Source organism: Poecilia latipinna, unplaced genomic scaffold (genome assembly GCF_001443285.1).
Source record: "Poecilia latipinna isolate Pla-1442-1.1 unplaced genomic scaffold, P_latipinna-1.0 Scaffold49, whole genome shotgun sequence".
NCBI lineage: Eukaryota > Metazoa > Chordata > Actinopteri > Cyprinodontiformes > Poeciliidae > Poecilia > Poecilia latipinna.
Genome location: NW_015112665.1, coordinates 395773 through 418749, shown reverse-complemented (window position 1 = coordinate 418749; position 22977 = coordinate 395773). Strand labels below are relative to the sequence as shown.

General features: G+C 37.2%; 1 protein-coding gene across 5 annotated transcripts; it reads left to right on the top strand.

Moving 5' to 3' along the window:
• Positions 1-1354: 1354 nt before the first annotated feature.
• Positions 1355-21204, top strand: recql4 (RecQ helicase-like 4). 5 transcript variants are annotated; one of them, XM_015050583.1, is made up of 28 exons: positions 1355-1728; positions 1809-1842; positions 1926-2023; positions 2178-2327; positions 2415-2569; positions 3688-4567; positions 4641-4723; positions 6103-6202; positions 7311-7476; positions 8230-8334; positions 8805-8972; positions 9662-9754; positions 9832-9968; positions 10054-10137; positions 11395-11583; positions 11745-11927; positions 12016-12217; positions 13195-13388; positions 13462-13545; positions 14860-14997; positions 15080-15166; positions 15571-15781; positions 15877-16006; positions 16811-16977; positions 18316-18493; positions 19075-19228; positions 19627-19735; positions 20952-21204. In XM_015050583.1, the coding sequence occupies exons 1-28, from the start codon at positions 1645-1647 to the stop codon at positions 21071-21073; spliced, it is 4485 nt and encodes a 1494-aa protein (XP_014906069.1). In that variant the 5' UTR covers positions 1355-1644; the 3' UTR covers positions 21074-21204. The 5 variants fall into 5 exon arrangements, with proteins under 5 accessions (XP_014906069.1, XP_014906077.1, XP_014906050.1 ...); XM_015050591.1 differs by having other exon boundaries at positions 6100-6202; positions 8808-8972; XM_015050564.1 differs by having other exon boundaries at positions 6100-6202.
• Positions 21205-22977: the final 1773 nt, after the last annotated feature.

The following is a 22977-nucleotide window of genomic DNA, read 5'->3' as shown; positions in this document are numbered from 1 at the left end:
GATTTTCTAACTTTAAGTTTTATGAAAATGTAATTTTTATGAGATTATAGAATAAATGAAGATTATTTCAGTTGCTTTGGAGTTTAATCTGCCATTATACATGTGGTGCTGGATTATTTTCTGACTAACAATGTAACATTTTTGCAGTATATAAATTAATAGAATAGTGAATATTTATAGTATTGATTTTTACAAAATAAATTTTACTTGTGAGACTAAAATTAGACTAAGACTATAAAATTATTGGCAAAAAAAAGTTACACATGAATTTAGATGTTTTTTTTTATTTTTGACTCTTTTACAACTTGAATATGTTCTTATGCATCCAATTTTTTGTTCAAGTCTTGCACAAGACAGTCGATCACCAAGTATTATTTTCCTCCTTATTTAGGTCTGTTAAATCTTTTTTAAACATTTTCATAAAAACCTTTAAGGTTCAAGACAATACAAGTCACACTTCAGAAGAAAAACAATGCAATTTAACATAACTCAGCAGAAAAAGATGAAGGACGACATGGAGGAAAAAATCCATTCCTAAATTATTGATGTATTGGTATAGTGATTAGCCTTTTATGATGTTGCAATGATTCATCACTTTAAATTTATTTCACTTGTGAGTAAAAAAAGTAGCCAGAAGGATTAAATTAACATTGTTTTAATACTTTATCCCCTGATAGAGTACAAGCTTTTATTACATCTGAAGTTGGTGGAATACATATCTTATACAAGATCAAGTTTTGAAAATCTTTCCAGCAAACATTACAATGCTCGAAATGTCTGAGTCACAAAACAAACAGAAGCTGGTAATGGCTTAAATATATTTTGCAAAAATAAACTTTGCACATAATTTTGAAAGGATTTCTTAAACGACAGCTATTTGGTTCTTATTTTCTTTAAATTATCCTTATTTAAAACAAAGGTTTCCTCTCAGGGTCGATGGATATTATTACTACATTGACTATTACGTCATTTGTAATCAAAATTATAAATGATCATTTATAATAATTTGTGTGTATGTAGTTGTAGTGTGTGATTACACACTACAAATGTAGTGTAATCACACTACATTTGATTATAACTACATTATAATCAAATGTAGTTATTTTTGAGTAATGGCTGATAGTGACAGAATTTAAAATGTTAGTTATGAGTCTGATGAACCCTTTAGTACCGGAAGTACTTGCTTCACAATAAAGGTCTCTTTATTTTGACATTTCCGCTTTGTAAAATCTTTAACGGCTGTTTAATTGTTTTTTTTTTTTAACTAAACATAATGTATGCTCCAATATATTCATTGAAACCTGCTTTCATTTCGAAACTAATCAGCTAGAAGTTTTTTGTTGTTTTTTTTTTAGCTAGTAATAGGTTTTAGAGGATCGGGGGATTCAGGAACGAACCTGGCAACACAGACGCGGGAAAATCCTAAACAACAAATGCCGCTTCCGCTTTCACCAAAACAGATCGTCTTCCAAGCAGTAAAGACACTTGATGAAAACATTATAGCTTAGCGAAATAATTTAGGATTTAAAATTGATGGAACGACATCGCGCCGGTTGCTAGCTTTAGCCTGACGTAAATCCTAGAAACGATAATGACCAAGAAATGAGTTTTAAATAACTTTTACTGGTCCTGAACCAAGTCGACATGGACCGCTACAACGAGGTGAAACTGCTGCTGAAAAGCTGGGAGCAGGGTTTTCTCCAGCAGCACCAGAGGAAACCCAGTAAGGTGATTTAAAACCAACACATCCGGATAAAGACAGGATCCACTGCATGTTTTCTTTCACTATAACGCCTGTGTTTTTCTAGGAGGACATTGACCAGGCTCCAGAGGAGACCAGGAGTGGGTGTAACGCATCTCATTGCAGCATAAAAACATGTTTTTTTCCTTGATGCATTCAAGAAAATCAGTGTGTGTCTTTGCAGGGCTGTATAAGGAGTACAGGAGTTTAAAACGAGCTAAAGTAAACGATGCATCCAGTGGCCATAGAGAGGTCACAGCAGAGATCAACCCAACAAAAAAGGTGCTGAAGAAAACATGATACTGTTAATGTGTGAATACATACCAACCTCTACAGCTTAAACTTGTTTTAGTTTAGTTTCATATGATAGACCAAGACAAAGTTCCAACATTTCTAACCTGGTTTGATGAAACATCTTTTTGTCTTTGTTTTCAAGCAGGAATCAGATTGTTGGGGAGCCCATCTCAATCGCAAAGCAATGCCGCTTTCTGCTCCAAGACTGACGTCTCAGGAAAAACACAGCCTCATGGCTTCATCGCAGTATTACGGCCTGAAGCTTAAAAACAACCTTTCTGCTCTCAGTAAGGTGGGAATCACAAAATAAAGGCTAAAGTTCATTTGTTAAGAAAACAAGATGTCTTATTCCTGTGGTTATTTTCTCCCATATCTGTAGGAGAAACCAGTTTCTCTGAAGAAATCGCTTCGTACTGGTCGAGTTCCTCTCAATTCCTTAAAAGGTGATCAACCAATACAGAACAGCTTCAGTTTATCTATTGGTTCTGCTAAAAACTCATCTGAGGATGAACACCAGGAGATTCTCTCCCCAAGGTAACCCTCACTAGTTCACCTCCATCCATCCATTCATCACATTCTTGCCCTCCTTCTCACTTGTTTTTAGGTCAGGGGTGTCAAACTCCAGTCCTCAAGGGCCGCTGTCCTGCAACTTTTAGATGTGCCTCTGCTGCACCACACCTGAAAAGAATAATTAGGTCATTAGCAAGGCTCAGGAGAACCGATCTACACAGGGAGGAGGTAATTAAGCCATTTCATTCCACTGTTTTTTACCTGTGGCACATCTAAACACTGCAGGACAGCGGCCCTTGAGGACTGGAGTTTGACACCCCTGTTTAGGTACTATATTGGTAGTATTAACTACTATTTTTGTGAACTGTTGCTGCTCTTACTTGAGTAAAATTTCTGGATATTTTATTTTAAAACTAGTAACTTCAATGAAGAAGAAACAAACACATTTTAACCAGAAATGAATGAAACGGGGGCGAACACCTTGGATTTATGTCAAAGTGAGACCTCTTGTTTTTACACCAGCTTTGTATGGCTATTTTGTTGATTAATAAAATACAGTAAACACTTTATATTCTCACTGGAAATACATTGTCCTTTTCTAACATACACATTATTAGCTGTAAGGATTTCTTCTGTTATTTTGTATTTGTTAGTATTATTTTTTAATTTTAGTCTTTAAATTTGAACTTTTATACTTTGCCTGTTTGATGATTATTAAATCAGATTTTATTATCTTGATCACTCTTTATGAGTTACTACTCTTTTATTTAATCTACAACAGAACGACGCCAAAGGCATAAGGTCTATAAAAATCATTTCCTGTTATTTTAGCTGAAAACTATGTGCTTTATATATATTTCTGCTGCTCTTTTCTTTTGCCAGTCTTGTTTCCTTTTGCTGCAGAGTCTGAAAAATGAAATAAATCCCATCTTTTGCTTTTATGAAATGACATTGACTCGGTACTTGATCACTCTTTTTATGAAATACTTTGTTTTGCTCTTGAGTAATTTCTTGAAAACCTGATTTTTACTCAAGTAAAAACATCTTGAAGAAGTTTTACCCTTAACTGAGTAAAAGTTTTGCTACTCCATCCACCTCTGCATCTCTGATTTAAATCTGTGTTTGATGTTTGTTTCTTCTAGATTGATGAAGCCGCCGTTTGGGTCGGTGACCTCTCCGTCTCTCCATTTACTGGAGCCTGATGAACCGTTTAAACCAGAACCAGAACCAGAACCAGTAGAAGCTGCAATCAGTAATTCTGTCGATGACGATCATAGAATCAGTGCTAATTCCCAGTTTCAGATCGCTAAACCTTCTTTTCCAAGCAGATCCTCCTCTCTTTTATCACCTTCATCCCCTCAATTTGCTCCTGAAAGCACAGGAAAGGAAAACGAAGACGCAGGAGATAAAGAAGAAAATTCCCAGTCAGGAAGTCCAGCTGGGAATGTCGATAGATTTAAACGAAGCCCTCCTTTTCTCGTGGGGTCAGGAGGGAGTTTAGCTAAACGAGCCTCTGTTTCCAGCAGACTGAGCGTCGTTGACAGGAGCTGGTTGGAGAGATGTCAGGTGTTTGGGGAGATGGAAGCTGAGGAGATTCCCGGAGGAGGAAATCAGGAAATTAACGTCAAAAAACGACAGGAGAAGGAAGTCAAGGAAGGAAAAGCTGAAGGAGATTCAGAGGGTGAAAGAAAACAGCCAGTAGATTTGGGACCAGAAGAAAAGTTGGCAGATCCAAATTGTGCTCAAGAAGATTCTGGAAAAGGCAAAAGGGAGAAAGGAGGGAAAACGGAAAGAGGAAAGTCGTCACGTTTACCAGATGATATCGGTGAAGATGGTCTGAAATCAAAAGGTACGAAGAAGAAGAGGCAGAGAGACGGAGACGACGTGGAAGAAACAGCAAAAAAGAGGCGAAGAAATCCTAAAGAGAAAGAGGAGAGCTCGAGTTTAAGCCCTGATTCAGAAAAGAAGAAAAGACAAAGAAAAGACGAGGATGAGGAGGAAACGACCAAAGGAGCAAAAACGGTATTTATTTTACTTATTTACCATCTGAGAGGATTAAATGTTGATGATTTAATTTGTTTTAATCTCTTTCTAGGCGCCGCAGGAGAACCTTTTAGGAGAAATCCAGGAGGAGTTCGGGACGAATCGGGTTTATCAGAGGCAGCCGGTCAGAACCAGGTGGGTGCACAAACAAACCTGGACTCGCAAAAGTATTTACACCCTTTGAAGCTTTGATGTTTTCCACCTTAAAGCCATAAAAGTCCCTGGATTTTTATTGAAGTTTTATGTGATAAACCCAAACAAAGTGGCACGTAACTGTGGAGCGAGAGGAAAAGGTCGTATCTGAAAAGTGTGGCATGTCTGAAATATTTCCTGATGCTTCTTTGTAAAACAGCTCAACTCAATCAGATCACATGCGTCAAACTCGAGGCTTGTGGGCCAAATCCGGCCCGCCTATCTTTATATGTGGCCCTCTAGATTCTAGGCTAAACTCTAAATGTGCTTGAATATTACGTTATCAGTCAAATCAATGCAGTTTTTATCCATTTACTGCCATATTATATCAATCAGTCCCTCCAGTGTTTTGAGAATTATTGTGGGAATTTATGCAAAATCAACAAATCTCTGATTTTTCTCAAAAGTTGTCAAAAACGTTCTTACTTAAACAGCTGCCTCAGCCTTAATTGATGTCAGACTATAATCCATGATCTATACAGCAAGTATTAAAAAGTCGCATTAAGCACAAATATTTCCAAATTAGTACCAGAAACACTTTGATTTTTATTGCAAAACAAATCACGAAATCCTGGAGGAACTGAAGAGATGTTCAGTATTATTTAATTTTAATAATTTATAGATATTTTAACAGTTTTAACATATTTTATCAGTATTTTCTGGTACAGCCGGCCCTTTAAGAGCATTAATGATGTTGATTTGAATTGAATGATGATCAGACGGAGCGGGTCTGTCTGATCCATGATTCTCCAACTCACATGTGGATCTTATAGAACTAAACAATAGTTATAATTATGAGGGTTTTATGCATAGAATATCTACAACAGAATGGCAAAAGGTTTTAAAAAATTATTTTATATTATTTAGCTGCAAAATATGTGCTTTATATACATTTTTTTTCATTTCTTTTAATTAGGAAAATGACTTCCTCTGATGTTCAACCTGGTTTTCTTTTGTTCCATAGTCTGAAAAATAAATAAATAAATGTTTTGCACCTGAATGGCAGCAAGGATACAAATTCTTTTTCTGAAATTAAGAGCATCCTGTCCCCTGGCTTTAACTGTTCATTTTTAAGGTTTTCTGTATGGAGATTTTATTTTAGGGGATTTGGAGTAAAGGGGTGCAGAGTAGAAGTGCACACCACACTTTTCAGATTTTCATTAGCTGCTTTTTTCCCCTCTTCACAGTTGTACACCTCGTTGTGTTTCTCTGTAGCATAAATACTTTAAATTAAAATCTTTGAAGTTTGTATCATCAACTTGTTGGCGATCTTTTCTTTTTGGATCTGCTTATAGCTTAGTTTGTTTTTTATATTTTAGCAGAGGAACAAAAGGAGCAGAGGGAAACTTTGTGAAGATAAACCTGAAGAAGAAATCTCATGTGAAAGGCTACGCATTGAGGGGAATTGGTTTGCGAAAACAGGTATGATTCCTCTTAGTTTTTATTTTTATTGAGCGTATTTAGTTTCTCTCATGGTTAATAAACACAGTGAGATCCAGACTTACTGGCTCCTCTGGTGAAGCTTTAAAATGATTTGAGTTTGACTTTATTGAATGAATTCTAATAAAAGAATAAACAAACGAAAGAACAGTAGTAAATTATATTCACACATCCTAGTTTTAGCCTTTACTGCAGTAAATGTAGAAATGTCGGAAGCTCAAGTTTAGAAAATATAACATTTAACTGTAGTATTTTCTAAAATTAGATTGCAAATAATTCTTTATTTTTAATAAAATCACTGGTGACAGATTTTCTAAGTTTCAGAATTTCCTTAAAATAAATGTAGCTGAAGCCTTTTTAAAATTTTTTATTTGTTTTTCTTTGATTTCCCATTTTAATTTTTAAACTGATTAATGTTTAGGGCAATTAAATAAAATAATAAGTCTAAATAGGCTCCATTTCTCTTAGCAGTTCTACATAAAGGGAAAGACCAGAGAACATAACCATTATATTTGTCTTAAATCGGCTGAAACAAAATGGACACTTGCATAAATTTTACTATATCAAGAGTCAGAGAAATAATTGGACCTAAATTTTGTTTAGTTTCCATGACAACCACTAAACTGTTATTGTCATGCTAACTGGATGTTTAGGAGGCACAGTGAAAACAACTACTTTTTCTTCCACCATCACAAAAGTAAACTTACGGGGTTTGATAAATCAGATAAAAGTTAATCTTTTTGTGAAAAACATTCCAGTTGGGTTTAGCATAGGGAGGATGTGTGATGCTGTGGGCCGGTTTCTTTCCCGAAGGTTCTGGGAACTTTGACAGGATGGTATTATGTCTTAAACTTTTCAAAAAAAAAAAAAAAAGTATCTGGGGGAAAATGAGAAAAAAAAGTCGTAATTGGGTGTTTTATGGGAATAATGACATAAATAACACAAAAATGATTCATCAGATGTGAAACTAGACGAATAAAACGACAGTTTGATGATCTGAACGCTCTTATTCCCAAAGCGTTGCATTAAAATGAGAGGTTGTCTTTAGACAAATACGGCTGCAGCCAGTCTGATTCTGCGTGTTTTCCAGCTGTACATGCAGAAGTTTCAGCTGAAGGGAGAGCGGTTCGGCGGAGGCGGAGGATTTTTCGGCAGAGGACGGAGGGGCGGGTTCAGAGGGGCGCCGAGTCGGCAGAGCGACACCTGCTACAGGTGTGGAGGAAGCGGACACTGGGCTGTGGACTGCAGAGGACCAGGTGACCGGAGGAACCGATCTGTTCACACGTTGGGTTAGGAGGAGAGGAGGATTCATCCTGCAGGAGGAATAAAACAGCTGATCAGATCATCCAGAAGAAGAGGAGGAGAAAGTGGAACTTTAGATGGATGTTTTTATTTTAATTAATAATGATGAAAAATATTATTTCTCACATTTAACAAGACAAATATGCAGAGGTATAGATTTCAGTTTTTTCCTGGTCTGGATAATTGTGGACAAGGAAATTATTAGTTTGATAAATATCTGTGTTTTCAGACTTCTTGCACAATCCTTCCTTTGTTCTGTCCTTTTGTCCTTCCCTGTCATCCCTTCATTCCTCTCTTCCTTCCTTCTTTGTACCCTATCTCCTTTCTTTCTTACCATACTTCCTTCTTGTCTTTCCTGTTGTCTTTCTTTCAGTTCTTCCTTCCTCTTTTTCTTCCTTCTTTGTGACACAGCTCCTTCCATCCGTCCGTACATCCATCCATCTATTCATGCTGCCGACTGTTTTAAATGTAAACAGAAAAGTCAGACAAACTGAAAAGTCTTTCATTTTTACATGAAAGGTTCTAGGAACTTTATTTTACTGACCCAGTTCTGAAAGTAGCAGGACTGATTTTATTCTCACTATGAAACAAGTAGATGATTCGTCTCCTGTAGTGAAACACAGAAACTGAATTAAATCTCATCTGTGGTAATTAATGTGAGCTCTGGGCACTGTTAGCTCAGCATAATTTTTCCTTTTCTTTTTTAGCCCCTCCACCACCTGTTTCTGAGGATCAGCCTGCAGAAGAGGAACCGTTTGAACTGCCCACCCTGGAAGACGTTGCCAGGGCAACGGGAACGCTGCAGCCTCCGGGTAGGATAAGTCGTTTCACAGCAGGATTCCTACTGTCTGTTGTCTGTAAGGATTAATCCTGCCACAATAAGCAATGAGTGAATGAATTAATCTCATGGTAAATTAAAAATGTATTTGATTATATTTATTTTTTGTTTCCAGAGACGTCAGAATCCATTTTATTTAGTTGTGTGTGGTTTTTATTTCCTTTTTATGTTTTGTTTTTGGTTATTGTGTTTTATTTTGGATATACAAAATATCTTCCAGTTCCAGTATTAAGTGTGTTTTACAAAATTAAAGTTTATTGGTGTGTCAAAACAACAGTATTATCCTTTATCACAATAATTACTAGGTTAATTTATTGTCCAGTGAAATTTGTTGTTGTGGCAGGCCTAGTAGAAATGCTCCGGTATTCAATATCTGATCTGATTTCCGTTTTCATTCAGACTTTTGTTATTACATTTTTGAAAACATTGTTGCACATGTTGCAGCAGCGTCTTCCTGTGTCGACGCGGAAAAACGGCAACAGGAAACTGGAGCGGACAGCAGGCGGAGCGATGAGATGCTGCTCAACGTCATTCGTCCCGACTACGAGCGGCCCGCGCCGCCGCCGCCGATGGAGCCGCTTTATCGTCTCACAGAAGACGGTAAAGTCCAGGGTAAGCGCTGCAAATCTCATTCACACAAATAGAAATGCATTGGTATGAAAATTCACTGGAGCTGCCACTAATGATTCGTTTAGTTATTTAAAAATTGCCACAATTCTGCAGAATTTAATTTTTTTTTTTTTATAATATTTTCAATAGACTAAAAGATACAAATGAACAAATATTTAAATTTCCCTTTTAAATAAGAAGATAAACATTTTATTGGCTGAAATGAAATAAGATATAATTTATTTACCCTTGATTATTTCAAGCATCTTTGGTGAAAATATACTTCTAACATCAATATTTGAACAGCTCAGTCCTTTCTGCTTGACTTAACATCAATACTGATCTGTTGATTGTTTTTGTGGATTAACTGATTAATAAGGTGTTTAATAGCAGGGTTTTCTTCTTCTTCTTTTTTTTTTTTTTTACAGAATTTCAACCAGGTGAAACTAAAACTATCAGGAGTTTTGCATAGAGCATATTTACAGACAAAAACATTTTTTTTTTAATCTCAAATACAGAATGAATACATATTTTTTGTTTTGTTTTTTTTCACTGTTTGGCCTTTTTCAGTCTGTATACTCCTGCAAACGATTAATTGATTACCAAATTAGTTGACGATTACTTCAATAACCGCTCCATCATGACTAATTGAAACTAAATGTTGTTTTCTGTTGTGTAATGGTTGTGTTCAGACACGCCTGCTGAAGTGTTTGCAGCTCTGAGAGAACTGGGCTACCAGTCATTCAGACCTGGGCAGGAGAAGGCCATCATGAGGATCCTTGCAGGTAGTCACAGCTCATAAACCCCTGAACACACCATCTCTACATGAGCCTCTTCTACATGTTTGCTTCTTTATTCTCAGGGCTCTCCACCCTGGTGGTGCTGTCCACTGGAATGGGTAAATCACTCTGCTATCAGCTGCCAGCTTTTCTGTATGCACAGAGGTCAAAGTGCATCACTCTGGTCATTTCCCCTCTAGTTTCTCTAATGGACGATCAGGTGAACACTCTCTACATTTTATGTAGATGAAACTTAAACCAGAAACGCGTAAATTGTGTGTGTGTATATATGTGTGTGTGTTTAGCTTTCGGGGTTGCCCACCAAGTTAAAGGCAGCCTGCATCCACTCCAACATGACGATGAAACAGAGAGAATCTGCTATAGAAAAGGTAACATGGTCACAGGCAGACAGCATGCTTAAGATCACCTTTCTTTGCATCATTAAAACCTTATGCTGGGTCTGATAGCGTCGTACATTTTCTATTGACCGTTTCCAATTACGTCACTTAATCGAGGCGCCATGACGGACGTCGGAAGTGAGGATCGGTAGTATTGAACAGAGCGACTGAAGTTGTTTTCGTCAGTTTATTCGTGGCGTCTGCTTGTTCGAGTCAAGCTAATTTGTCCGTGAACTAATAGACGGTGGTATTTACAGAAGCATGAAACAGCTAGCTTAGAAACCGACCTGCACTTCCTCCTCCTGATGTGTTGATCAAATTACCGACTTTGCCTGAATTCACACCACCTGATTTATGTCACCATGACATGAACAGCGGTTCCCCTTAAACCAGAACAGCCTGAAAAACATACAGAAGACGAGACGCTAACCAGTTTTTTTCCTTATGTGCTACATGACCGTGGGTCTTTGTTTCCATGGTTACTGATGGTTATCCTCACTTTCGCCATAATGCGATAATTGATATGTTTCTTGTCATACTTACTTATAAAGTATATGAACGATAAAGCGTTCATATACATTATGAACGTTAATCTTCTCACCTTGTAAAAAGGAGTAATTGGAAATCCGCAATTAAACCGAAGCGAGGGCTGGCTGTCATTTTGATTGACGATATCCCTCATTAAAAGTTATACAATAAAACGACAAGTTTGGTTTGTATGCCTGTCTGTTTGTGCAGCTGACTCCGCCCCTAAACTCAACGTTTACGCTCGCAAAATATCTGCAAACAGATCTGTAATTATACAACCATCTTTGAACGTTACTCAAACATCTTTTCTGAATGGTTACTCATCAACAAAACACAATTGTACAGCGCTGAGAGCTCTTAAACAAGCTGATTGAATGTCCTGGAGCTATGCTTGGTTGCTAGGTAACAGGACTGGGCTCTGTCAGGGTTGCTAAGTAACGGCTCAGTCCCTCTGGAATGTGACTTAACCCTTTAACTGTCACTCTAAAAATGTTTACATGTTATTCAATGGATGGAGACACTGGTTTCATTGTGACTGTTGAGGAATTTTAGCAATCATGGAGTTTTTGAAACCACTAATTTTCCAGACACTTAAAAACATTAACTTATTACCAAATAATAAGCACTTGGGCTGTTTTAAGAAGTAAAAATCCACGTTTTAAATGTGGATTTAGCATAATATGTCCCCTTTAAAGTAATCTGTTTTATTTTTCTCTCCAGGTGAAGTCCGGCCAGGTGTGTGTGCTGCTTCTCTCCCCAGAGGCTTTGGTCGGTGGAGGAGGTTCAGGGTCAGGATGTCTGCCCTCTGCTCAGGAGCTCCCTCCGGTGGCTTTCGCCTGTATAGACGAGGCTCACTGCGTGTCTGAGTGGTCACACAACTTCAGACCCTGCTACTTAAGGCTTTGTAAGGTGTGTTATTATAAAACAACATAATAAAGCCATGTTTCTTATTTTTAACTAGTTTTTCTCTTGGTTTCCAACATGTAAATAGAAGCAGGTAAATTAATAAAGCAGAGCTGGAGTCGCAATCAGTTTTGCTGTTTGAGTAGAGGAACATGTTTTGTCTGTAGGTGCTCCGGGAACGCCTCGGCGTCAAGTGTTTGCTGGGACTCACGGCTACGGCCACTTTGTCCACGGCGCTGGACATCGCTCAGCATTTGGACATCAGCGATAAAGACGGGATAGCTGTGCGGTCTGCAGCCGTGCCCCCGAACCTCAACCTGTCCGTGTCCACAGATAGGGAGAAAGACCAGGTCTGATGTGGTGCCAACCTGCCTTAATTCAGTCTCTTTATCTAAAACGCGTGACGTTGTTTTACTTTGGAACGTTTGTGTTTTTCAGGCTTTGGTTTCTTTGCTGAAAGGCGATCGTTTTGGCTGTTTGGACTCCATCATAGTTTACTGCACCAGACGAGAGGAGACCGTCCGAGTGGCTGCACTGCTGCGGACCTGCCTGCAGGGGGTGCTGTTGAGAGAAAATACCCAAATAAGCAGCAGCAACCAGACAGAGGACAACCCAGTGGGGCAGAAGAAGAAGGAACTGGGTAATGGCTGCAGCTGCAACTAACAAATATTCTGGCAATCGATTATTCTGTTGATTGGGGTACATTCTGAATTTTTCATTTAACGTCAAAACAAGAAAAACCTAAAAACAAAATTCGATTCCTTTTGTAAACAAGAAAATAAATATAATTTGTGGCAAAATATGCATCTATACCTAAAAATGCCTGTACAGCTAATCTGTTATGCTTTTTATTTACCAATTCATGATTAGATGGCAAAATATGGTTAAGAAATTGTATTTGACAGATTTTGAATAATTGATGAGTTCATATTTACAAAGGTTTTTCTTTTTCATCTTAAATGCAAAATACATTTTATATATATTTAAATATATATACAGCTGTGGAAAAAAAATGAAGAGTCCATTGCACTGAACCCCATTGAAAACCTCCTGGTTTTTCCACCAAACATTGATCTCTGAACTCTTCCTGAGTTAAAACATTAGTATTGTTGTTTCTAAATGAATATAAATTAGTTTTCTTTGCTTTATTTCAGGTCTGAAAGCTCTGTAACTTTTTTGTTATTTTGACCATTTTTCATTTTCTGCAAATAAAAACTACATTTTTGCTTGTAATTTCAGAGACATTTAGTCAGTAGTTCATAGAAATAAAGAACAATGTTCATTTTACTCAAACATAAACCTATGAAAAGTAAAATCTGAGAAACTGATCATTTTAAGTGGCCTCTTATTTTTTTCCCAGAGCTGTTTATTTCTTTGTGAAGTCTTGGCTCTCACTTTTTTTTTCTTTTTAGCAATTGGTCTTTTTTAAAATCTGTATGCTCCAGTTAATTACTAAATTATCTAACAGTTATTTCAATAATCGATTAATCCAATTAATCATTTCAGGCCTAGTTAAGGTTTCACATATTTTAGAAGAGCATTAATGATCGTGTACATTATCAAAACTTATTAACTCAGATTTTCAGCTTTTTTGTTGTTTTGTCTGACTCTTTTCAGCTCGTAAGAAGATCCGTAAACCCTTGAAGTGGCAGGCTGAGGCCTACCATGCCGGCCTGTCGGGTTCGGAGCGCCGCCGGGTCCAGAACAACTTCATGTGTGGGGAACTCCGGATCGTAGTGGCCACTGTGGCGTTTGGCATGGGGCTGGACAAATCCGACGTTCGTGGAATCATCCACTACAACATGCCAAAGGTGGAAAGTTAGCCGACTTATACATTTCTTAACTTTTATTTATAATTTCTGATGTTTTAACACAATTTCTCAGAGTTTTGAGAGCTACGTTCAGGAAATTGGGAGGGCTGGGAGAGATGGACTTCCAGCACACTGCCACCTCTTCCTGGACCCGGAGGTAAAACCTTAGAGGTCCAAACATAAAGACTTAAACTTTGGAGATATTCTTATGGTTTGAGTGTTTAGATATTGATAACTTATGGCTGAAACTGCTTAGATAAACAATCTAAACAGATTTTTTTTGCCTCTCAAAGTCTGATAACTTTGAGTAAAAACCTTCATGATGTTTGCAGGAGAACTGAAAACAAATGGAAACATTATTGCTGCTGCTGATAAAATACTAGGAAAAGTCAAATTATCTGTGACAGTGGATATTTAGGAAGAATGATTGATGACACATTAGTTTTTATGTAATCTGATCAAAAACGTTTCCACATAGTTTTGAGTTTGTTATAAACGAGGGCTGCGTTACTTTCACCCATGACATTTCTTACACTTGATATTGAAGGTAAAAGAAATGGCAGATGAAAATTAGCAGCATTTTTTCTGAAAACGTAACGACTTGATAATAAACCTTCATACTAGAAACTGATTTATAATGAATTATTGTTGGTACTTTCTAAGAACCAACAAGTTGTGAGTTTTCAGGCTTTGCACTTAGCTGAGTTGAATTTTCAATTTAAAATTTGAGATAATATTAAACATATTTGATGTTTATTGTAGGAGTTATCATTTGCACCAAAGAGCTGCTAGATAATAAGATAATTGCTTGTGTAAAATTAAATTGATATCATAATTAATTTGTTTCTAAGCCACATTATCCTTACTTTTCTGGATTCAATTTTAAATGAAATCTGTAATTAGAAGGAATTGTGAAACAGCAGCTTTTATTTTGCTTTTTTGTAATTTTTTTCATTTCCTGAAACTTTTATCTGTTACTAAGTCTTTCATATAACTCTCACATTCAAATATAATAATTTCTGGAAATACCAAGGATAATTTGCTGTAGTTGTTTCTTTTTTGTTTTTCTCGCAACTCTGAAGGCAAAATATTCATCACAATTCAAATTTTGCTTGTAGATCTGCAGAGAAAAAGCTCAGAAATCATCGTGTTTACCTTACAAATAGTAATTTGTAGGTTAGGATGCATCAAATCCACTTCCTGGACTAAAGTCCGTAACTCCAGTCCTGCAGCTTTTGGATGCATCCCTGCTTCAACACCTGGATCAAATATTTAATTACCCGACTGAAATCCCAAGGAGGTAGTTCAGCTTTTTGATCCAGGTGTGAAGCAGAAATGCATCCATACGTTGCAGTGCTGTAACACTCGAGCGCTGCTATGTCTAGTGGTGTAAAAAAGGTTTTTGATGCATGTTCCTCTTCATTTATTATATATATTAATGCCCCAGTTATAATTTGTGGGGGAATTTCAGGGTGGCGACCTCCATGAGCTCCGCCGCCACATCTACGCAGACACTGTGGATTACTACACGATCAAGAAACTGGTGCAGAGAGTTTTTCCTGCATGTAAATGTCAGAAGATTCACCAGAAGCAGCAGGAACTGTGGAAGGTGACCTTCTCTCCACTTGTGTTTTCACTCCACATGCCGTCAGAGCTTCAGATGAAGTAACGCATCTGCTTTTGTGAAGCAGGATGTTGAAGACGCTGATCTGCTGGAGATGATGGATGTCTGCGATGAAAAGAAACTCAGAGAAAAGCAGGAATCCACTGGCTTAGAGGTGATTTATGGGAAATTCTCTGCTAATTTAATTGCAAGCCCTGGATTTTCCAAACGATGGCTGTGTGGAAATGGTGGTTAATTCGCTAAAATATTTTAAGAGCTTTGGGTAAGTTTTAAAAAACACAATTGAATATTGGAAAATCTTTATATTGGAAGATCTCTACTGCTTCACATATCTATAAAAGAGCTGAAAACTATAAATAATTTTTTTATCGAAGATTGTCAAGGGACTATGTAACCTTTAATATATTTTATTCATTTCTACATTACATCTACAATAACTCTTTGAAGAAGTAATGAGTTACAACAACATTTAGTTTCCCTTTGGGATCAATAAAGTAAATTTGAATTTGAATTTTATAATTCAGACCTCGTTAGATGCAACGTTTGTTTTGCCTTTAGGCGCCTGACCTTGATTCAGCTCAGCACAGCGAGGAAGGAAGCGTAAAAAATGAGCGGGGCGAGTCAAGAGGAGGTAAAGATGAGGGAGCGGATTGGCAGAGTGACCAGAAAACGGAGAGCTGTGATTGGCCGGAGGAGCGTCTGTGTCATACCCATGAAAGAGCGATTCCCATCCAGGAGACCGTGGAGGCTCTGGACGTCACAGAGGAAGGTCAGTGGAAACCAGGCTCAAGTTTTTACCCTGAGAGAAAAGGAAAGGTGCAGCTTGGTTTACTGTACATGTGAATGTTTATTTAAAAACTTTAGGTGTTGAAACGCTGCTTTGCTACCTGGAGCTGCATCCTCAGCGGTTTGTTGAGCTTCTCCATCCGACTCTGTCTGTGTGTAAAGTCAGGTGCTACGATGGACCCAGACAGCTCCAGAAAGTCACAAAAATGTAAGCGATGCTTGTGGTTTTGTTTTTGACTGATGCTTCAGTTGGGGCTGTGTGATCTTTCAGATCTACCTGTGTGCAGAGAAAGCCCAAACTCACCGCGTTTCCTTTAACTTGCCAATGTTGTTTAAAAAATGTGGTTTTTCCTGATTTTTCACAATCTTTCCAGTGACATTTTCAGTAAGAAACGGGTGTAGAGACTAGAGACTAGCATTTATGGTATAATTTATCATGATAAAAGTCCTATCATTATCAGATTTATGATTATAAGATAATGATGATTTTTAAAAAACAATACTGTCAGGGTTGTCATTTTTACTATTTTCACCACTGCTTGATCCATCAGAGCATCAATAAATACTAATTAAATAGAAAATATGATTAAATAAAGCAGTTTATTTACTCACACTACTTTGTGTGATTAGTGTGTTAAAGAAATGAATTACAAATGGGAATGTTCTTCAAGAGCAGTATTTGTATTTGTGGGCCTGTGATTGCATGTCATGCAGTCACATTCATGCAGTTATCTAAAAAAGTATCAATAGTTTTTATCATCAATTTTAGAGTTGAAAAGTACCACAAAGTTTTATAATAAACCTTTAAGGCGCTGAGGTGTTTTCTGAGAACTTGGAGAACAAAGCAGAAAATATTGAATCTGGGGGAAAAGAAATAAAAATGTGCTCCATCAGTGCAGTCCTGGTGTAAAGGTAAAGTTTTTGATGCAGTAATATAACTACAGAAATACACAACGCTGAAGAAGCGGAATGAAAATGCTGTGTTGATGAGTTTTTAATCATGAACCCGCAGTTGCCCTCCGGTTGCCGTGGCGTTGGCCCGGAAGAGAACGGCAGGCGAGCGCGTGGAGCGGTTCGATCAGGTGGAGTTTGATGTCGTCGAGGTGGCGGACACGATGGGATGGCAGCTTCCCCTGGTGAAGAGGGGACTGAGACAGCTGCAGTGGAGCACAGACAGAGGTTCATTTCAAAACTGAAGACACTGAGATAGTTTACAGCTTTTATTTATTACCTTTTTTTTGTCTAAAGGTAACGTATTTTTCGGACTATAAACCGCTACTTTTTCCCCACGCTTTGAACCATGCGGCTTGTAGCCCGGTGTGGCTTCTCTGTGGATTTTTCTTCAACCACCAGAGGGCGCTTTAGCAGGAAGTGAATCATTGGAAGTCAAAATTGGAAATCAAAGAAGAAAGCGCTAATTTTCAGTTAGAACAACCACATGCTAGCAGCAGGCAGAAGGAGAAATGTTTTCAAACTCACACCCCCTCATCATGGAAACAACATGAAGAAGTTCATATGATGCAGCTTTTAAGTTGAAGGCCATCGATCTGGCAGTACAGGAATAGAGCCGCTGCACGTAAACTCGGTGTGAACGAAACCATGGTTCGGCTTTGCAGACGGAGGGCTGCGTCCATAATAAATCCAGCAGGTTTATTAGGACGCACCCCTCTGCTGCCCTCTGCTGGGTCCTTGTGAGAGCAGCGGAGATACCTGCGGCTTATAGCCTGGTACAGCTTATATATGTACGTTTCCAGTTTTTTAAAAAGAACTTGGTGCGCCTTATAATGAGGTGCACTTTATAGTCCGGAAAATACAGTACTATTATTATCTACAGCTCTGGAACAAATTAAGAGTCCACTGCACTGGACCCCTTCGAAAACCTCCTGGTTATTCCACCAAATATTGATTCCTGAACTCTTCCTGAGTTAAAACATTAATATTGTTGTTCCTAAATGAATATGAACTTGTTTTCTTTGCATTATTTCAGGTCTGAAACACTGCATGTTTTTCATTATTTTGACCATTTCTCATTTTCTGCCAATAAACACTAAATATTTGCTTGGAATTTCAGAGACATGTTGTCAGTAATTCATAGAATAAAATAACAATGTTCACTTTACCCAAACATATACCTATAAAAAGTAAAATTGGAGAAACTGATCATTTTAAGTGGTGTCTTCATTTTCCAGAGGTATATATTAATCAATCAAATATTATTCGTGTAGCACCTTTCAGCAACAAGGCATTTCAAAGAGCTTTACATCACAAGAACAGAAAATTACAAAGTCATAAAACATCAGATTATTTACTGTGTCATGATTAGGTTTCAAAAGCAACTCTAAGCAGCTAAGTTATTAGTCTAGATTTAAAGGAACTCAGTGTTTCAGCTGTTTTGCAGTTTTCTGGAAGTTTGTGGTGCATAGAAGCTGAATGCTGCTGTATTGACCCACAATATCAGTTCCTACAGTAATTTCTTGTCCTTCTGCAAAGTGAAGTAGGTTTTTGTTTACATTTCAGGTGGTGGACGAAGCGGCGTCTTGGTTGAATTTTCTTCCCCGTCTTTTTATTTCCGATCTTATGGCGACCTGAGCGACGAGGAGATGGACAAAGTTTGTCAATTCCTTTATAATCGAGTCCAGGACCAAGAAAAAACACAAATTTACCAACTCACAGCCTGCTTCAAGGCCTTCAAGAGGTTTGGCACTCATTATTATTATTATTGGCAACTACACAGAGCCTCATCACACAACAATTAAAATCCCAATTAAAGCCCCATTGTTTGGATTTGAGAGTCAAAGCAATGCAAAAAATAAAGGGTAAATTAAATCAAAATCTATGAAAGTTATTTTCAAAGCTTTTAAAAAGTAGGTTGTCAATGTGATGCAGGAGAAACTTCTCAATTAAATTCTTGGTAATCAGACAAACGGGTGAAAAAAATAAAGTGCAGGGTTTGGAATTGGTTTGAAAGGATAGAGATGGATATATCAAAGGTAGATATGTTGCATAATAAGAGAATGTCGATCATATTCCCTAAAAATGGACCCTATGGGTTGAAGATGAATAGTAATAGGCCTGAGTCTGAGTGCTGAGGAACACCACTAACAATTATGATCAGATTTTTGATACAAGATGTTAAAGATCTGAGGTTAAAGTTTAGTTTCACTTGTTGAGTGAATATGTTCATGACTGGAACCGCGAATGATGTTTTGGTTTGCAGGTGTGGTGGTGTCTTCTCCTGCGTCTGTTCTTCACTTCTCCGGTCATTGTTTGTTTCAGTGTTGCTTTCCGAACTGTGACGTCCTGTCTGGACGACTTGGATGAGAATCGCAGCTTGCAGCTGAAAAACCTTCTTTCTGAATACTTTGACAAGCGGCGAGACAGAGATCGCTCGCTGCAACCGGAGGACCTCGAAGAGCTCGACAAATACAAGGTTAAACAATCTTCACAGAAAATTAAACGTGGCTTCGATCTGGAAATGTTCCTGCTTAGAGGTGTGTGTGTGTGTGTGTGTGTGTGTGTGTGTGTGTGTACACCAGGTTTTTATATCCTTATGGGAACCTATTTCTTCTGTCTACAATGTGGGGTTATGGGGACCATTGCTCCTTGTGAGGACATTTTCTTGGTCCCCATGTGGGAAGTTGTTTTTCCCACGTGGGGAAAAACATCTGGGACCATGGGGTCTGTGATGGTTAGGTTTAGGGTAAAGGTTAAGGTAAGGGTTAGGTATGTGATGGTTAGGGTTTGGATTATGGTAAGGATTAGGCTGTGAAATTAATGGAAGTCAAAGTCCTCACAAGTGATGAAAACATGCCTGTGTGTGTTTTGCAGCTGTTGGACTGGGAGAGTCAGATCAGAGCCGACATCAGAGGTTTTCTTGCCAACAGAAGTGATGAGAAGTTTTCAGGGAGAGCTGTTGCAAGAATTTTGCACGGTATAGGTGAGGATCCACACACACACACACACACACACACACACACACACACACAGCTGAGCATGACAGTGCAGAATAAACCACTACTGTAATCTGACCAGTGTAGCTGTAAAATGCTAAAGTCCACATAAATTGTAATTTTTTTTACATGTTTTATGCTTTATATTCACTAGATTTTATTTATTCAGAATAAAATCCAGTGAGTGTTGAATGTTTAGACCACTAGAGGTCGTCAGAGATGCACCGTAGAAATGTTTGTGTCACTATAGAAGCTCAGTTAACAACCATAATAACACAGAAAATTATTTTCTGTAGCGCTTATGAGCTATATCGATACTATTTAACCCCAGCTTGAACTAATCCACCCACAAACTTCCTCTCTATCCTTCTTTGTATAGTTTTATTTCTTCGCAGCAGCACCGCACCAAAACCCCCAAGTCAGCAAGAGTTTAATTTGAGCTAATTAGATTTTTTTTATTTGGATAAATAAATATGCCTTTAATGTTTTAAAGGCACTCTTTTGTTGTTTGTCCGTTGTCATGCTGTAATTTGTAAACAAAAAAATGTTTTAGGGGATTTTTCTTAAATGTTTGCGATAATTTTCTTTCTGCATCTCATTTCAATAACAAAAAGATTGGTTTTATATTGTTGAAGACTTTTTGACACACACACACACACACACACACACACACACACACACATATATATATCCACCAGCTCTCTTGCAGAGATTGGAGTAAAAGGGAGGATCCCACCGGTTTCAGTTTACTTCACAACTCTGGTATTTGACCTGCACACTGTGACCCTGGATGGTTCACACCCAGTTAATAAATACCCTTCATTATGTGTTTCCAGCAAACTGCCTCCAACAGGAAAGGTGCTTTGTACCTAAAATTGATTGCTTGCTTGATTGATTGAAATAAAACAAGTTTTGAAATGACGTCTGCATACTAAGAAATGTATCTCTCAAACACATGAGTTAAAAAAGGAGAGGACCAAGTTGCGATCCTTGAGGGATCCTATAATGGAAAAAAATGCTCTGAGATTTTGATGTCAGATTCTATAAACTACTGAAGTTTAAGGATTTTAAGCTTTAGTACTGTTTTGCAAGATTTTGTGGTTGATGATTTTTAAACACTTTTGTAAAGATCAACTCAGCAGTAACTGTAAAAAAATAAAAACTGAGCTGCGGTTATTTGATTAAAGACAACTCTTGTTGCAGGCAGTCCTTGTTATCCGGCTCAGATATATGGCAAAGATCGACGTTTTTGGAGGAAATACATCCACTTTGACTTCAACCAGCTCATCCGTATCGCTACCCAGGAGATTCTTCACTTCAAATGACCGTGGTCATCGGACCGAAGAGTTTTTATCAGATCTCTTTGTTAATATTTTATATTTAAGTAATTATTTGCAAGTATACCTCTATTTACTTATCAACTGTTATTCAATAAAAATGTTCTATTTTTATAATTTCTTCAGTGACATTTATTTACAATCGTAGACTTAAAACATAACTTATTGTCAAGAGCCATGAGGACAAAAACAAACGATCCCTTCCTTCTCACAGAACAGAACGGCTGTGACCCAGTTAAAAATGTATTCCCAGAAACTATAACAGAACAATAACAAGGGGTGACTCTCATACTTGAATCAAACCTTTACTTTGACAGCTAACTCAGAGATTTTGATAGTTGATTTTAATGAAATATTGATAATATGTGAAATATGCACAAGTCAAATGTGTTAAATTGTCAATTGTCAGGGTTATGGATTTTCAGTTTCCATTCCAGTTTTAAGTTTAACTTGGGTTACAATATGTTTTTATATTTTATTAAAGCAAACGGTAGTTATGGAATAAGTAAGAAAATGTCCTTATTACCCAATAGGTTAACCATCTACAACTGGATTATGTTTTTATTTTTTATTGGATATCCTCTGAGCAAAACAAGCCTTCTGGGAAGGAAGGTTTCTGTGAGGGAAAGGTTAAATTAAAGCTGAATAAATGATCCCTTTGTGATCAGATTAATTTATAACCAGACTGAAAGTAGAGCAGGACAGCAGAGTTGATGCAAAGATGAAGCCACAGTTTTGAGATTAAATTTCTATTGTATCACTAAAAGCAAATGAATGAATTTGATGAATTATGTAAACAAGTTGCAATAATTATGTAGTGTTAAGATATATATACATTAATTTCTTTGGTTGATTGAAATAGAGTTCTGTTTATTTATGCAGAATAACTAGCTCTCTAAACCTGGATCAGGCAGACAGAAATCCAGTGTTTCCCAAAGGAAATGCTGTGAGTGCCTCACTAATGACTAGAGGAATTTTTGGTAATGGTTACTTATAACTTCCAAGTAACTTGTTCATTATATGACAAAATCATTGCCTTGTATTAAACAACGAAAATAGTTTATTAAAATCTAAATTTTTGAAGTAATCACTTATCTGGGTTTACTTTTCTGACTTCCTGTTGTCACTAGCTTTGCTACATAAACACAAACAAGAGCAGATTTTGATTTAGCTTCATGTTTTTCTCCTTTTTAATAGTGATACAATTAACAATATGCTGTTAGCATTTTTCTTCTAAAACAAAGTGATGTCTTTTGTTTTTGTTGAGTTGCTATACTCCTAACCCACCACTAGAGGTCCCTGCCTTTCAGCCCTTCTCCTTCAATGCTAATCATCAACTAAAACAAGTTTATTCTAAAACACATAATCTTCATTACAAAACTAAAAAGTAAAGCAAAAAGTAGGAAAAGTGTTTAATAATCTTTGAATGAATTATTCTGTTTGGCAGCCGACTGCAAGTCAAAAATGATACAAATTTGGACCAGAGGCAAAATTAGGTGGACACTTAAACATTTTTAAAAGGATTTTACGATGTTTACTGAAATATTAAGATGTTCTTGAAATGGAAATTTTTGTCTTTTATGAGCAATGTTTTCTCCTTTGCTTTCATTTTTTAGTTTATAGAAAGGAGGACTCAAAGAAACAAGCATCCATTCATTAAACTTGTTTAAGTAAAAAGTTCTTTAGGAGAAAGAAACTTTCTCTGCTCTTTTTGAGGAGCTTAGAGTAAAACATTTTTCAACACCTAAACAGAAAACAGTTGGATAAAATATTCCATATTTGGTTTGTCAAGTAGATGAGGAAGACAATCCGTGTATGGTTCGTTCTTTGGTTTTTTCGTTTCAACATAAAATTGGAAAAACAAAACAAGAATTTGTTTTTTTGTTTTTTCG

What these genes read in the sequence shown, in the direction of transcription:
- recql4 (XM_015050564.1), top strand. Translation starts at nt 1,645, where the DNA reads ATGGACCGCTACAACGAGGTGAAACTGCTGCTGAAAAGCTGGGAGCAG. An exon ending in GAGAATCTGCTATAGAAAAG is followed by an intron (nt 10,138 to 11,394) that starts GTAACATGGTCA and finishes TTTTCTCTCCAG; the next exon opens with GTGAAGTCCGGCCAGGTGTG. An exon ending in AAGAGCTCGACAAATACAAG is followed by an intron (nt 19,229 to 19,626) that starts GTTAAACAATCT and finishes TGTGTTTTGCAG; the next exon opens with CTGTTGGACTGGGAGAGTCA.